Genomic DNA, 17562 nt, shown 5'->3' with positions numbered 1-17562 from the left:
ATTAAGTCTGGTAGATGAAAGGCTAACTCTTTAGCGATAGTCTTATGAATATACCAACCGAAATTCTCTCATATTCCTACAGCAATTATCATTAAACGAAGTAATATCGCCAGGTGTACACAGTGCTGACGTCGACAAACTGCATATTACTGCACGTGGAGTACACTGCGTTGGTGCAGTGCTGGGGAACATTCCCGGACATTAGTCACCCCATTATCACGGTGATTCATGCATTTAATATTACTCCGCAGTGGACAAAATGTTTGCTTTGGGCTCGTGTAATGCGGGACGGATTTAGGTGTGATTATGGGCACCATTTTGAATTTTTTAATGCAGTCTTGGATTGTTTTATGATCTATTCTTGTAACTGGAATTGAGTTTTCAATAATTTGAATTGGATTGTTAATAATTCTGTATATCGTAGATATGACAAGATGTTAAGCAATCGAAATCGTCACATTGATTAACTAGGTTTTTACAACTGGTTGTATTTAGTTAACAGTCGGTGGAATAATATACTAAGGAATTTATTATTTTCTATCTCTTCGAACCTAGTGCAAAATGATCTTTGAACGTCTTTGAACCATCATTAAAGAAGTATTGAGTCCAATCTGGCATATTGTGACATTACAGTTTGTGTCATACCTGACAGGGACATAACCCTCAAACTTTAAACTGAATACGCCCCTGTACGAAACAATGTATCCTATTAATTTAAAAATTAAATGTACCGTTGCTTCTTCCGCATAATGCTATGTTGTTAGCGGTATGCAATTTAGCGTAAGCCTAACTCTAAAAAAATGCATACTTAACTTTTTTTAATAACGGATTACTCACTTAATTTAAATTACTAATAATTTTGATTGAAATTTCGTTACTCTTCGTCTCATTTTTATCAAAAAGGCCGAGAGATATGATATTAATTCACCTTTCATGTTTCCTTGGCATATATTTAATCCGCAGTCGGGTTACAAGACTCAGTTGCTACCCGTTGAAAGAACTAACAAATGTTGCCCAAGGGACATGTTGGTAAAGCAGCTGTTTTAAGATACAGTCCCTGTGTTATTTATCATGTTTTCAATTTACTTTAATGGAGTATGGTTTTGTTATATTTTATGCTAAAACAATTTCTTAATACACAAATACTTATGCCTTTTATCCTCGAAGGGATAGGCAGAGGCGCAACTAGTGCATTCAATTTTCGTCGTGTTTATTCCGTCTCATGACGTAATAGGGCCGAGACTATTGTATATCAGGCACAGGCCGGCATAATTGTGTCAATTACTGAGGGGTAATTATTTCTTGTCTCGACTTTCTATTAGACTCCACTCCGCTTACCATCAGGTGCAGTGGGGGTTAACTTTGCCGTGCCAATATAAAAAAAAGGATGCTGGGTATGAGCTGATCCTGAAAAGAAAAGCCAAATATCACTTCGTCCGATTGGGATTTGAACCCGAGTCCTCAGTTCCAAAGTTCCAAAGTTGTGCATCGTACGCAATACCACTACGCTACTAAAGCAGTGCTGACGATTTTTTTATGTATGTAAAAATATGAAGTTATCTAGACCTCATTTTTATCTAGAGTTTAAATGTTTATCGGTCTAAGCACAGGATTTATATCTGGTCAACAAATGTGGCATTAGCTTAGTTAGCTAAATGCAACACGCAATGTTCCATTGATGGAGTAAAATGCGATTTAGTTCTATGTCCATTAAAGAGGGTCGATAATGCCATGGATTATCATTTACGAGTTAGTAATTCTATGCCACAAGTCTGGAAAATGTTGGTAGGATAGTATTCGCCTACTGACCACCGTACATCAGGTGTAAAACTCGCCATAATGGGCCACCTAATTATGTCGCGTTCGAGATGTAGGTACCTCTCTATGCCTGGTACACACAGGTCGGCATAATTGTGTCTACTAACAAAGGATAACCATCTCTCATTAGTCAATATTTCTGGACCCACTCCATTGGTAAGATTAACTGATAGTAATCAGGTGCAGTGGGATATATACTAGCATTTGTATGTAAGGGATGATTTTTGGAATAACCCAATCGATTTTGAATATTTTTTCATTAATCATTATCATCAGCCCGTTGCAGTCCATTGTTGGACATAAGCCTCCCCTAAGGTACGCCACAGAGCCCGGTCTGCTGCTTTATGCACCCAGTCGCGGCCCTCTAAGTAAGTCGTCCCGCCATCTGGTGAGAGGGCGTCCTACGCTACGTTTGCCAAGATGTGGTCTCCACTCCAGAACACGCTTACTCCAGCGGTTATCTTTCAATAATAGAGAACTAGATTTTTTCTGAATAATAAAAGATATAAGTAACTTGATTATTTTCGCCAACTTTTACGCAGAGCCCAAAGCAAGTTTCTTGACAAAGAGTATTAGAACATCGAAACAGGATGTTCAGTCGAATAAGTTTGAGTCAATAATGTTTGAAGTTTTACGTCAAATTGAACTTGTCCATTTCCGCACAGGTATTAGAGGACGCGGAGTTGCTGACAAAAGCGAGACATTATGAAGAGGCGAAACCTTTGACCGGACGGATCGACGTTAAAATAAATAGGATAGCGGTAACAACGGATATTTTATCTCTAATGGTTTGGCTTGGTTTAAAGTATTGCCGGAAGATATAAGTAAAATATTGTTTATATTTTGTTGAGGCAATTAAATATTTCCAGACTTACACTGTGAGCTTACTCTGCGTAGTTCGGACTGTCAATAGCTAAAAATAAAAAGAAAATTATTGTATTGACAAATAAATGTTTTGTATAATGTAGGATATTGTAACAGTGACGCTTTGGACGACCAATACCTCAGTCCGCCCCTAAGACCATGAAGGTTGCAAAGTCTTCGAAATGTCGGGAAAAAAATATATAAAAAACTGTAAACAGGCCGTAATAATCTTAGAACGCTTATAGTAAAAAAAAACGATTAATTAAAAATGCAACAACCAATATCACATATTTACCAAACTGTTCCGTATGGTTTACGAAGCTATTTGTTTCAGCAAGAGATAAAGGAAAGTTTCGTTATGTTGAACAGCAGCGAGGAGCGGGAGCATTACGCGAAAGCGTTCGAAAAGTTAGGAGTTATGAGGTAATTAAAATGTTATTAATTTATTACGTAGGATATATTTTATATCCGCCCGGATAGCTACTACCGTACGCAAGGGGTTAAAACCCTTAAGGCCCATTGTGTCGCGTTCGGAGTTCAGCCTGTATATATCCGATTTCAACAGGCCGGTATAATTGTGTCGATTGTCGAGGGGTAATCATCTCTCGTCGGTCGACATTTTATCTGACCCCACTTCACTTATTATCAAGTGCAGTGCGGTCATTTTGCAGTGTACATATAAAAATAAATTAAGTATGTCGTATCAGTTAGAAAGAATGGACAGGATCAATATCCTGTGATAACGTTAGGCCTTAAATGCATTTCTATCAATGTAGAAATGCATTTAAGGCCTGATCTTATTCCGTCCCTTATTCCGTCTACAGGGGTAAATCCGTCTTTTTGCAACTACAGGCATTCTATTCGAAGGACAGTTTCCATAGCCGTATAGGTAAGAGAGTGATAAAATCCCCTATTTGCATATACGGTTGCCTTCGAATAGAACGTCCGTAATTGCAAAAAGACGGATATGCCCCCATAGACGGAATAAGGCCCCCTAACCATAAGTGCATTTATTGTGTGTTCCTTTTTAATACAAATCTTTTGCTGCTTAAATATATATCGTTGTTTATCAAACCGATGGCTGTTTCGCGATTTTTGTTCTAACGGTAATTAATTTATTTAATAAGTGCCAAAAATACGACACACATTTTCTATAACAATTTATTTCAGACACTTAAGATATATATTCCTGCCCATATCAATCACACCGCACGGTCTATTTCTTAAATTCTGGTGCACACTGAGGTTCTTGGTGGCGATATTTTATGTGCTGACCGTACCCTATGACATTGCTGTGAGTAATTTATTAATAGCTCTATCTTACTAACAATCAGTTTGTTCATTGAAAGTAGTAGTCAATGTTACTGTTACCTTTGTCTTAATTATTTAGTTTGTAACAACTCTTGCGGCTTTTACTTTAGTGACGTTTGTTGCGGAAATTCTTGTTGTGGCTTTTTCGGCCAATCGGCCCGGAGTTTGGAATTTGTGCACAAAATGGCGACAGGCTCTCGCCCTATTAGCTCTTTGAATGGAACACATGAAAATGGGTGCTCTGTTGGCATCTCTGCTCTTGGGGGATAAAGGCGTGATATGCGTTTGTTTTTATAGTTTTGTTTAATAAATCATAGTAATATTAGCCATGTCCCACTGTTGGGCACGGGCCTTCTCTACAACTGAGAGGGTTAGGCCTTAGTCCACCACGCTGGCATATAGAGAACTTCTAAGGCATGCAGGATTCTTCACGATGTTTTCCTTCACCGTTAAAATAAGCGATAATTAAAGAATACACACATACAATTTAGAAAAGTCAGAGCCCTTGGGTTTCGAACCTGCGGACATTCGTCTCGGAAGTCCGTTCCACAACCAATTATCGCCGCACGCTTTGTTTTATGAATTCATATTGAATTTCTAGACAAAACAACACAAACACGGCCGCGGGTACAACTGGCCAGACATATTTCTATACGTAGACATAGTGGTAATGGCGTACGTGGCATTTTACAACGAAAGGTCTCTGCTCGTCACACACCCTTTATTGACTATGTCGCGATATTTCAAGCACTCTTTCTTGTATGATGTGATTAGCATATTCCCGTTTGAGCAGTTGGTGAGTACCTTAACACTTTGAAGCGGCCTTGTGAGGTGCACATTTGGGTAGCTTTAGGTAGATAAAATTATTATATTATATCAGGTCTTAGATTATTTTTATACGAGCATGGTGTAGTCACTCTACTGCACCTGATGGTAAGTGGAGTGGGGTTTAATAGAATATCGACTGACGAGAGATTACCTATAAAAATATATCTATAAAGTTTATGTATATAGAATTGAGGATAAATGAGTAATTAATGGTTATAATTACTATAATCTTCTACATTGCGACAATATCAGACAAATCGCTGCGACCTTGATGGTTTTATTCTACTAAATTATTAAAGTATTAAATTGATAATGGCGTGTGGTGTTACAGCTGTTTTCAATAAACGATCTCAATCTTTAAATAAATCCCGAGAAAAGGCCAATTAAACTAAGGCATTAATAAGCAAGGTATTTTTTTTATTGGTCCATTCATCTTTGCTTCAGTCCATTTTTCATCAGATTAGCCCATTTCAATAAAAGCGATGGGGGATCACTTATTAAAAACATTGATTAATCTTTATGTGATATCTCGCATGAGAGTTAAAGGTGTAGAAATACTCAAATCACGTAAATCTTATGAATAGAAATTGTCGTGTTTGAATTTACTGTCAGAGTTGAGTAATATTTAGTTCTCTATCATAACATTTGAATGTATTTATTCCAGGTTAGAATTGTGAATGATAATACAGATTTAGATATGTACAGAATGAATCGAATGCTTCTGGTAAGTTAAAAATAAACAAACATAACTAAGTGTCCATTCAACTTATTCCTTTTGTCATTACTAAAAATAGATACTAGAAACTAGTTTGTATTTCAAAGTAAAATGAATACTTCATTTAGCCGTCCTATACTCCAAAAGGCTAGACAAAACGATTACCAGTTAATTTCAGCTACAATCAAAGAACGTTGAAACAAAAGGTCTCACATTTCAGACTGTCCTTTAGCGTCCTGTTTGCATCACAAAAGAGTCGGCAAGTTTGTATGTACCGCCTTTGTACAGGTGTCGAGGATAACCGGAGCCTTTTCATTCTGGGAGACCGATATAATGCAGCTGAATCCAGTTGTTGTGCTGCTAAAGTTTCTGCCGATCGCAGTCACTCTGGTCAACTTCGCCACAGCGATTATTTTCATTAATACATGCGATCCGTATATGTCGCACGATTCGTATTACATATTGGTGAATTGTACGAAGGTGTTGGCTGTTTCTAATAGCAGATATGATGTTAAGTGTAAGTTTGTTGTTAACGTCTTATGCATTAGCTTTTTATTGTAAAAGATTATAAAATTATTTAATACACTGAAATTAGGAGGCTTATTTATACTTTAAGGTGTAAGAACTTGGTCACTAAGCAAATCATTAAGCTATTTTGAAGTTTTAGGGAAGCGGTTTCGAACAGGCCACATATAATTGTGTTCACTGGCAAAGGGTAATCATCTCTCGTCAGACACTATCTAAACCGTACTCCACTTACCATCAAGCATTGATGAGAGTGGAGTCACTTTGCCACATCCGTAAACAAAAAAACTGCTTATCTCAGCCTTGCCTCTGGTTTATTATAATTACCAATGTAGGTCAATTTATCGTAGTCGGTAGTATGTTCTAGATCTATGCTTTCAAAATTTACAGTGGGAGGAAGAGGCGAGGAGGAGAAAGGCTAGGGAGGGAGGGGGGTAGCTACAAGCTACACCCGGCGACATTCCATTGTAAACAATACATCTATAGTAAATTAAAAATTTACTCAAAGCGGCTTTCACCCGAGCGATTAGGACCATTAATGAGGTACATGCCAAAACAGATATTTTGGCATGTAAGTGGAGTGAATTCGCAAAGATTTTGTTATTTATTCTCTGTCATCTAATAATTAATAATTAGTATTTAATAATTTTATGTTTTATACTTAATTGTTTTTTTTTTATTTTAAATTAATGATAGTTACCCCACATTGTCGCATTGAAATAGTTCTGTAATGACTGTGTGTGAGAAAAATAAATAAAATAAAAAATAAATAAAAAATGTAACTACTAAAAACAGTTACAGTAACATTCTGTTGGTTTACATGAAAGTTCATCATACGTTACTAGAGTTGGAAAAATATGATATTCCATTTTAATATTTGCTTACAGATGCGGCGTCTGAATACGCGTACACGTTCTACTGGGTGTATGAGATATTTGTTGGTAAATATATTTGCTTTGACTACCCATTAAAATATAGTTGGAATTATTTTAAAATGGCCTTTAAGCAAGCAAGAAACGGATTAATTTACCTAAAAACATACTTGGCGAATCCTAAGTACACTGCTTTTAACAGAAAGGAAAACAAAGTTCTATGGGATTTTGATTTTTATTAACACAAGTGACGCAACAGCCTATCTATTTCACAATGGCTTTTTGAGACAGTGATAGTAGTCCAGTCGAATCGACTCGTTCTGTAAACAAATAGTTCTACAGCGTAATTCATTAACATAATTTGATAAATTAATTAGGTTATTTGTATCTCGGTGTTAAACTCGGCAAAGTAACCCATATGTGTGCCGCGTTCCGGGATCAAACTATGTATAGTGTTTCGAACAAGCTGGTATAATTGTGTCGACAGGCGAGGAATAACTATCTCCTGTCAGTCATACTATTTGAACACCGCTCGAGTTACTATTACGTGTAGTAGGGTTACTATTTAAAAAAAAAGTATTTAAATTTCACGTTCTCACTTGTAAATAGTAATGAGCTTGGCACTTTTTCGGTACGTAAGTTCAGCGGTTAACTGCCAGCCTAAAATGATTTTAATAGTTGAAGTTTTTAGTACTTCGTAAAACTCTATTCGGGCTTGAGAATTTTGTTGCAAGTTTATAATGGGGCTTAATTTTTATGTCTGCTATGTTTACTCGAAGTTTGGTAGAAAAGTAGATTTAAAATTTTGTTAATCCTGTTTCGTTATGTTAAATTTATTTTTGTGTGTTTAAAATGTGTAGAATACTTTGTAATTTGCGTTTATTCAATTCTCTGTCAAATAACAATTTACTTTTAAAATACCGCAGTATAATAGCCGCTTTAACCGTCCAAAGCCGCGTGCGTCTAGTATTAAACCTTCAGCGTAGAATTTCCATCGGTATTTCGGAATGGGAATGATTCAACAGCGCACCTATCGATTCGGTTCAATATTTGGATTCCAAAATGATTTTTTACAGAATCCACGAGCATTGCATCTGTGTGTGAATCGTCAGTAACTGTTTCGCCAAGTTCAATATTTAACTGTCAGATTTTGACTTTTATATAGCAATTTTTAGTGTGCTATACCATGTTCAAGAGGGAATTATTTCCTCTTAATTTTATTCGAATTTAAAATTAAACTATGTTTCGGATTTTATGGCGCTTTTAATTATTTTCTCCCGACGTTTCGAAGATTTTGCAGCCTTCCCCCCGTGATCATGAAGTATAAACATAAGAAATCTTTGTTCGAATTTGTTGTAATTTTTTTTTATACGATCATAGCAACGTGAACCCCACTGCATCTGATGGTAAGTGGAGTGGGGTCCAATGGAATGTCGACTGACAATGATTACCCCTCGGCGGTCGACACAATAAAAGGCGGCGATAGCCTAGTTGGGTGTGGAACGGACTGCCGAGACAAATGTCCGCAGGTTCAAATCCCAAGGGCACACACCTCTGACTTTTCTTAAAAAATCATGTGTGTATTCTTTGTGAATTTATCGTTCGCTTTAACGGTAAAGGAAAACATCGTGAGGAAACCTGCACATCTGAGAAGTTCTCTATAGGAATTTCGAAGGTGTGTGAAGTCTGCCAATCCGCACTAGGTCAGCGTGGTGGACTAAGGCCTAATCCCTCTCAGTAGTAGAGGAAGCCCGTGCTCAGCAGTGGGCAAGTATATAATACAGGGCTGATATTATTATTATTATTATTATAGTCGACACAATTATGCCCGCCTGTTGAAAATATATATACGCAGGCTCATCCCGGAACGTGGCACCGACGCGGGTTACTATGGCAGGTTTTGAAGCCTTGTGTACGATGGTCTCTATCCAGGCGGATATAAAATATATCCTACTATCAGCAAAAAATATATATAATAAATTTAATTTAAACATTACTACATCATAAAGTTATAAACTTTTCTCATACATGTAACCATGCTTATTCTCAGGAGTTGGCTGCACGCCTGTGGGTGTGGCAAACAGCGTCGACGTGTGGCTCATGATGGCGTTGGAGATCGTCGGCTTCCTCTACTTCGCTTTCATGGTGGGATATGTGTCTTCCACCAGGTCTGCCGCGGCGCATGCTCTGCTCGAACACACTGTGGGTATAAATAATGTTTACCAACTTTTTCTTCAAATTCTCCATGTTAAAGTATTTCCTAGGTATTACAAGATGCTCACAATATACATAACGGCTAAAGCCCTTATTGAATGCATGTCATAATATATTGATGATAGCCAGATTTATTCGAAGTCACATAGCTTACTAAAGACGGACGATACTTCATAAATATGTAATTCTAGTTGCCTATATTCAGCTTACATAAACAACAAATATAAAGTGGTTTCGAGAAATTACTTATCTATCGCTTTAGTATAAAATAATCTGAAAAGTAGGCATGGTTTTAACACAGATAGAAAGTAACGAAAATTTAACGATAGCTAACTATTATAACAAATATTGGGAATGGCTTTTAGATACGGTCCGACTTTACTTTACGGGAAAATGATTGCCAGTCTCCAATAACAGATGGCGCTGTTCAGAACAAAAAATATTCTACCCTCATACCTACATTTAATCATAACAAATAAAACACGTGATAAACTTACGTATACCATATCGTATAAAGTAATTTTATTTATCAGCAGCGAGATAGCCGGATATTATGTCTGCTGGCTACGATGAGCCAATAAACGGGAGGTCAATAAAAACAAAAGAAATACGATACGTACGCGAACGAGGTAGCTATGTGTTCATCAGTTTCGATAGGTATTGATTTTCAGTCATTAGTTACTAGGTGTTGCTTGCGGCTTCCTTCGAGTGAAAGAATTGGGATAAAAAGATGTTGCTTTATATGTTATATATATATATATATATATATAAAAATGAATTCCTATTTCCCTTGGTCACGCCATCACGCGTGAACGGCTGGACTGATTTCACTATTTTTTTTGTTGTGTTTGTTATTGTCAGGAGAAGATTCTTATGAAAGAAAAAATTCAAAATATTGCGCGAAAAATTAGAAAATTTAAATAACTGTCAGCGATTGACTGAATGCGCGCTACAAATTCATAGTTAAGACGGGACAACGTCTGTCGGGTCAGCTAGTTTTACGATATAAAATTAATTCCATAGAGGCTTTATTCATCTTGTTTCAAATTTTTTGTAAATGGTTCAAAATATACGATAACTATAATTGTGTTACTTTTTAAATTGCAATCTTGTGAACAGGAGCTCATTTGCCTGTTTCCTATAAACTGCGGGCTTAAAAATACTCGTGAGGCTACGAACAATCTCGGGTACGAGATGAAAATCTAATAATTTTGAAATAACATGGTGGTGTTGTAGAAATATTGCGTTTACTGTATTGTCTTTCACTACGCTAAGCAGCAGAGTGCAAAAATGTTTGCTATCCAATTTAAAGAATGTTATAATTATTGTAATTAATAGGCATTGTGAGATTGACATGGCCCAAGGTTATGAGCGCAGTGTAGTATCATCAATAAATTGTGATAATATAATTTTAATGCAAATATCAGTTCTCGTAATGGTACAACATGACTTTTTTTTGTTGATGTCGACTGCCGAGAGATGATTACTTCTCAGAAGTCGATACAATTAAGGCGATCTGTTGGAACCGGATATACACAGGCTGATTACGGAATGCAATACATTTACGAAGGCCATTATGGCGGGTCTTAACACCTTGTGTACGGTGGTAGCTAAGCGGGCGGATATAAAATATATCCTACCACCAACAAAAAAACAATAGCAATAACAATAGCACTACGTGGTAAGGCACCCTTTGTCATCCTGTGACATAAGATATTAAGTCTCATAATGCCCTAATGATAACATTAGGTAACCCTTAAAATTGAATACAAATTAAGAAGAGAAGTGTCGGGGGACAGAAGTAGACATTGCGGTGATATCTATCTTAAAGAACTCTCGCATACGAGCAGCCTTCCACATCGTAATCATCATCAGCCACATGAAGCCTACTGGTGAACAGGCTTCTAAAGATCTCTAGACGGTTCTGTCAAAAGCGACTTTCATCCAAACACTTCGTAACAGATCTACATTATTTAACCACTCAACGGTTTCACTAAAAGTACTTTTCGTTTAATATATGGATATTACACGTTAAAAAGCAAACTGTAATGGTACAAAAGCATAGAGAAATTGGTTTTACAAAAAGCCTGTGTGAATATGCAAAAATGAAAAGAGTAAAAGAAATATACGCGAAGTATACCTGCACTTTGTTGGCTTTGCTCGTTAATGTATGCAAACATTAATAGTGAAGCGGTTATCTTCAAGTTTTTATGTTGGAGGTGGGTAGGGGACTAAATTATCTAAGTTAATGATTAACTGTGAACCATAGGGAAGTTTTTGTTTCTGCCCGTCTTTTTTGGTGAGACTACTGGCCTGGTGTTTAAATGATTTTTAGATAGATGCCGAGAAGAGTCTACATTCTTCTTAGTCTAAGCAATAGTGTAGACCTTACTTGAGTTGTTGTTAGGGTTTTTATATTGCAATTCGTCTGAAGATTTGTAGTTGTTATGAAAATACACGTCATATTTACAAATGGTAACCGCACAATTCCGAGTTGGCAGTATATTTTTGCCTTAATACTTTAAACTATTCATATATGAGTTCATTTTGACATTGCGTTATTAAATTAGACCACGTATTTATCTTTTTGAAAATAACAGTTTTCAATAAGTTAGAAACCATAGACGGTAAATAAAAAGTGTAATTTTGAAATGAAATAAATATATGTAATTGAAAACTTTTTGTGATTCTCTACGCCATATTGCCACTATTGCTTCTCTCTTCTCAGCGACACCATCATAGTCAAAAACGAACTTACGCATACGTCATATTCGCACTAAACAATAAAATAATAAAAAAATCAGAAAAGTAAAACCGGGACTATTGGTGAAAATATTCGACATTCATGGACCACTTTAAGCACAATGTTAGCAGAGGTAAAGACGAATAAGTTTCATTTACTAACGCAATGTTAAAACGATCCTATGCAATTATATTCATTGTGGTTCCAGCGTACATTTGACACTATATCTCCGTAACCATGATATACAGCCAGTGTTGGTTGAATATATCATTGTTGTGATGTCACACGTTACATACATTTACGATTCCATTATAATGAAGTGTCCTCGCGTCATATAACGAGCTAACTTTCGCCATTAAAAACGTTACGACTTACCCGCAGTATGGTAATTATACTAGTTTTAATGAACTCCGCATTGTTACGCAGGAAAAAACAAGGGATTTGGCGAACTTTCTGTATCAGGAAAATGTGGATCCAATTTTGACATCGAAAACGTTGAAATATTTCGAATATGTGTGGAAGAGGACTAATGGCAGTAACCCGCAGGTGAGTGGAGCTGATTTTTATATTAGACGTAATATTATATCGTGTGCGCTTTTTGTTTTTATTGCTTTGAATGACGAGACGAGCTTGCCGTTTGGTAATTGATAAACAATAGAAACACCATCCATCACATTGAATTACAAAGCATTGTTTGGTATTCCATTGCGCTCGCCATCCTGAGACATGAGATGTTAAGTTTTATAATGCCCAGTAGTTACACCGACTAATCTATACTTCTATACTATTATCTATACTATTATATAAAGCTGAAGAGTTTGTTTGTTTGTTTGTTTGTTTGTTTGTTTGTTTGTTTGTTTGTTTGTTTGAACGCGCTAATCTCAGGAACTACCGGTCCAAACCGAAAAATTCTTTTTACGTTGGATAGCCCTTTGTTCGTGGAGTGCTATAGGCTATATATCATCACGCTATACCCAATAGGAGCGGGGCAGTAATGGCTAATCTCAGGAACTACCGGTCCAAACTGAAAAATTCTTTTTGCGTTGGATAGCCCTTTGTTCGTGGAGTGCTATAGGCTATATATCATCACGCTATACCCAATAGGAGCGGGGCAGTAATGGCTAATCTCAGGAACTACCGGTCCAAACTAAAAAAATCTTTTGCGTTGGATAGCCCTTTGTTCGTGGAGAGCTATAGGCTATATATCATCACGCTATATTCAGTAGGAGCGGAGCAGTAATGGCTAATCTCAGGAACTACCGATTCGAACTGAAAAAATATTTTTGTGTTGAATAGTCCTTTGTTTGTGGAGTGCTCAAAGTTATATATCATCACGCTATGACCAATAGGAGCGGAGCAGTAATGGCTAATCTCAGGAACTACCAGTTTGAACTAAAAAATCGTTTTGTGTTGGATAGCCCTTTATTTGTGGGGTGCTATAGACTGTATATCATCACGCTATATACCAATAGGAGCGGAGCAGTAATGAAACATGTTGCAAATACGGGGACAATTTATTAGTTTTGAGAGATTCCGTTGCGTGCGCTGCGTAAACGGTTAAAGTTATGCAACAATGATGTATGACGGGATTGTTCCTCTTAAAAAGTTATACAAAAATTTATTATAAAACAAAGTCCCCCGCTACATCTGTCTGCCTGAACGTCTTAAACTCAAAAACTACCCAACGTATTAAGATGAACTTTGGTATGGAGACAGTTTGAAACCCTGGGAAGAACATAGGCTCCCGGGAAACTACTACTTTTATAATGGAAAACTTTAGCCTGAAAAACTTTATAACGCGGGCGGAGCCGCGAGCAAAAGCTAGTGTCCTTATAAAACTGGACTAGCACCAGTAAAACAGTAATATTAACAGTAAACAGTATGACTGTAACATTCGATTTTTTTTAATATTATTTAGTCAGTAATCTAACGCTCGCTGCAGTTAACAAGGATCAAAAGCAAGTGATGGCATACGTTTGTATGCTATTCTAATACGAAATAGCAGTCTTCGCATAACTTCGAAAACTTTAAATTTTAATATGCAACCTACGTATTAAAATTTATCATTCACATCACACATCATTCTTACATTTCTCATTACACATAACAGCAATTATGGAACGGAACACACATGGCGAAAAGTGATGTAGATGTACCACTGCCTACTCCTTTGGGTAGAAAAGCGTTATATGTGTTTTATTTAAACGCAATTACAAAATCCAATAAGCCGTTAGCTAGCGCAATATAAGACACACGCATTTTCATAGCAAGATGCGAAAAAGATTTTAAAATGATTTTACGGAACGGCACGGTAATAATTCAGCAATACCAGTCGGGATGCGAATAGCGATGATTTATGACGCCCCTAGAAACTACGGTAAGTAGATATAGAGTGGCATTACAAAATACATTAAAAATGATTAATGAATTGCACTGACTGCGCAGAAATATGTATCGCTTACTTTGATTTTAGTATTCGCTCACCTTACGGTAACTACAGTGAGCGTTCGCCTTGGAATGATAGCCACTTCAGATTTAATATATATAATAATAATATCAGCCCTGTATTATATACTTGCCCACTGCTGAGCATGGGCCTCCTCTACTACTGAGAGGGATTAGGCCTTAGTCCATCACGCTGGCCTAGTGCGGATTGGTAGTCTTCACTCACCTTCGAAATTCCTATAGAGAACTTCTTAGATGTGCAGGTTTCCTCACGATGTTTTCCTTCACCGTTAAAGCGAACGATAAATTCACAAAGAACACACACATGATTTTAGAAAAGTCAGAGGTGTGTGCCCTTGGGATTTGAACCTACGGACATTCGTCTTCGCAGTCCGTTCCACACCCAACTAGGCTATCGCCGCTTACTTATGCTTCAGATTTAGCAGATCTTATATTAAATAGATCAAGATCGGCTATGAATGTTACAATGATTTAGGAAGTTTTGTAGCGGAAAGGCTTCTCGCGCGAGTGAAGCCGCTAGCAACGCCTAGACCTTTATGAACAAGTATAACTATATTTATAGCTGATATGCCGCCGGCTGAACTCTGCTTTGATGGAAGACACCTTAGTGTTCATGTATGAACGGGCTTTGCGTGAAGTCCCTTTGTTCGGGAAAGTGGAGCGATCGTTCATCAGGGTTGTCACGCAGCATCTCAACGAAATGTACTTTCTGAAGGGAGACACTGTTATACAATGCAAGGATGTACAGCCTTATATTTATATTATATATCGAGGGAAGGTAAGCGTTTAAGGCTTTTAAATGATAAAGTACTAATTATAAAAACTAAGTAATTTGGTGTCATGTTTTTAGTTAAACTTGAGTGTACTAAGTACTGCCTTAATCTGCAGTGTGTGTAGAGAGGCACAGATGTTTATGAATACCTATATACATTATTGGTTCCGATTGCCTCGGTGGCGTAATTGTATTGCATGTCCGGTATAATAGCGCTCTGAGGTCCTGGGTTCGAATCCCGGGTCGGGCAAAGTGATATTTGGGTTTTTCTGCTCAGTATCAGCCCGGAGTCTGGAATTTGTGCCCGATATGGCGATAGGCTCGCCTCCTATCACATCATGGGACGGAACATACTTGGCGAAAAGTGGGTGCCCTAGTGCGCCTCTGCATACCCCTTCGGGGATAAAATGCGTGATGTTATGTATGTATGTATGTATATTCATTATTACTAAAAAACACAGCTTTTTGTTTACTAATTTTCGCGTTAACAATTTTGTTTGCATATTATTATTCCTCATTAGTCAAACATTTTCCAACCTTGCGTCATAAGAGCCAACGAGATCAATTCTGATTAATGGGTCACAATATTTTTTCTTGTGGGATGACACTAGAAAGGCAAACATATCAGCTAGCTTCTTAACTTTTTTTGCTGGTAGTAGGATATAATTTATATCCGCCCGGATATCGACCATCGTACACAAGCTGTTAAAAGCCGCTATATAGTGACTCACGTAAGTGTGTCGCGTTCCGGGATCGGCCTGTGTATACTTGCAACAGGCCGGCATAATTTTGTCAACTGCCAAGGGGTAATCAACTCTCCCACTCCACTTACCAGGCGCAGTGCGGACACTTTGTCGCGCCCGATTATAAAAAAAAAAAAAATATTTCAGGTGGACGTCCTAACTTCATACAACGAAATGATCACCTGCATGGGCCCCGGTGGCATGTTCGGGAATTTCACCGGCGTGAGTACCCGAATACCGTAAACTTTGTTCATTAAGTGAAATTATGCTGCCGAACGTTTTTCGATACGTGAACATATTTGGGATGTTTGAATTTATTAGTATCGCTTGTGGTCGAAATTCGGTCAATTATTTTCCAGTGAGGCGAAGGAATATTGGTTTATAGAGCCATGAACGTAATCAAGTATCGGCAGAGTGTGAATTTGTTATAACTTGTTTGTTGTATTATATTTATAGGATTATTAGATTTTGTCTGTGTTCGTCGAGTATATTATTGGGTCACAGGTTCATTTCTCGTATTAAGGCAAATGGTTGTATCATCTAATAATATTCGTTTCCATGTCGGTTGTTGTGACATCCTTTTTTATCGGGTTTTATCTTGAATACTTAACACAAGATTTGTTTGCATATATTTATATTTAATAACGTTATATGTACTTATATTTCATTATTTTATTATTGTGACCTTTTGAATTTTTTTATTATGTCCTACATACTTACTTAACGCAAGTTTTAATTACATGTACTTATACTTCAATTTCATTTATATTATTTACCAAAAAAACTTGACTATGAAAACTTCTCTACTTGCTGATAAAAATGACAAAATCAGCCATTTCAAAGATTATTCGACACAAACTTAGAACATGTATAATGATGTGGGATGAAAAAATTGAAAAATAGCTAACTTCTTCTGAATAATTTTATTATTAATTGTTATCTTATATTATGTTCTTCATACGTTCTTATTTCAACTTTCATTTCTCGTTTTTTCTTTTTTATAACCAGCCAGCAACACAAACAAAATAAATCCTTCTTAAATTAACTATTCCTATATACATATGCATTCCAGCAACCAATATCGTGTTCGGAAGTAACTATATACGCCAGCAGAAGTTTAGACTTGCTCGTAATACCCAGCCAGACTTTCCTCAACCTAGTTAAGTATTATCCGAAGATCCAGGAGCCTTTGAGCAAGGCTTTTGAAGTATCAAGAGATTATATTTTACCCATTACTATGGATTTCAATGATGAAACTTCATCGGGTTCGTACGGTTGATCTTTTATAAAAATTTTGTTTAGTCTAACTTTAATTAAGTATCTACATAATATGTAAAAAGTTTTTTTTATTGTTTTGAATGACGAGACGAGCTTGCCGGTCGCCTGATAGTAAGCGATATGACCGGCCATAAACAGTAGAGATACCATCCAACACCTTGAATTACAAAGTATCACTGGTGTTAGAGCAACGTCGACAACACACATATTACGCCTCTATCTCTGAAGGGGTGGGCAGTAGTGTCATCAGGTTCCTATTTTCCATCCCATAATGTGATAGGGCGCAACCCTATCGCCATATCGCCCAAATTTCAGGTTTAGCTGATACTGAAAAAACACCTAATATCACTTTGCTCAATCCATGATTCGATCCCGGGACCTCAGAGCGGAGGTCATCTTGCGCACGCTATACA

At 37.0% G+C, this 17562-nt stretch overlaps 1 protein-coding gene across 3 annotated transcripts in view; it reads left to right on the top strand.

The window, feature by feature from the left end:
• LOC115440733 overlaps positions 1-17562 on the top strand; it is a 48182-nt gene that overhangs the window by 19164 nt on the left and 11456 nt on the right. For all 3 annotated transcript variants that reach the window (XM_037437978.1, XM_037437975.1, XM_037437976.1), the window contains 13 exons: positions 114-221; positions 2484-2579; positions 3017-3105; positions 3853-3976; positions 4595-4789; positions 5486-5545; positions 5825-6053; positions 6949-7002; positions 8984-9135; positions 12317-12436; positions 14919-15134; positions 16019-16093; positions 16944-17136. In XM_037437978.1, coding sequence (XP_037293875.1) covers positions 114-221; positions 2484-2579; positions 3017-3105; positions 3853-3976; positions 4595-4789; positions 5486-5545; positions 5825-6053; positions 6949-7002; positions 8984-9135; positions 12317-12436; positions 14919-15134; positions 16019-16093; positions 16944-17136 — 1711 coding nt within the window. The remainder of the gene's footprint in view (positions 1-113; positions 222-2483; positions 2580-3016; positions 3106-3852; positions 3977-4594; positions 4790-5485; positions 5546-5824; positions 6054-6948; positions 7003-8983; positions 9136-12316; positions 12437-14918; positions 15135-16018; positions 16094-16943; positions 17137-17562) is intronic.

The sequence above is a fragment of the Manduca sexta genome, chromosome 12, assembly GCF_014839805.1.
Source record: "Manduca sexta isolate Smith_Timp_Sample1 chromosome 12, JHU_Msex_v1.0, whole genome shotgun sequence".
Taxonomy (NCBI): domain Eukaryota; kingdom Metazoa; phylum Arthropoda; class Insecta; order Lepidoptera; family Sphingidae; genus Manduca; species Manduca sexta.
Note: the sequence above shows the minus strand (reverse complement) of the source record. Positions and strands in the feature narration are given on the sequence as shown.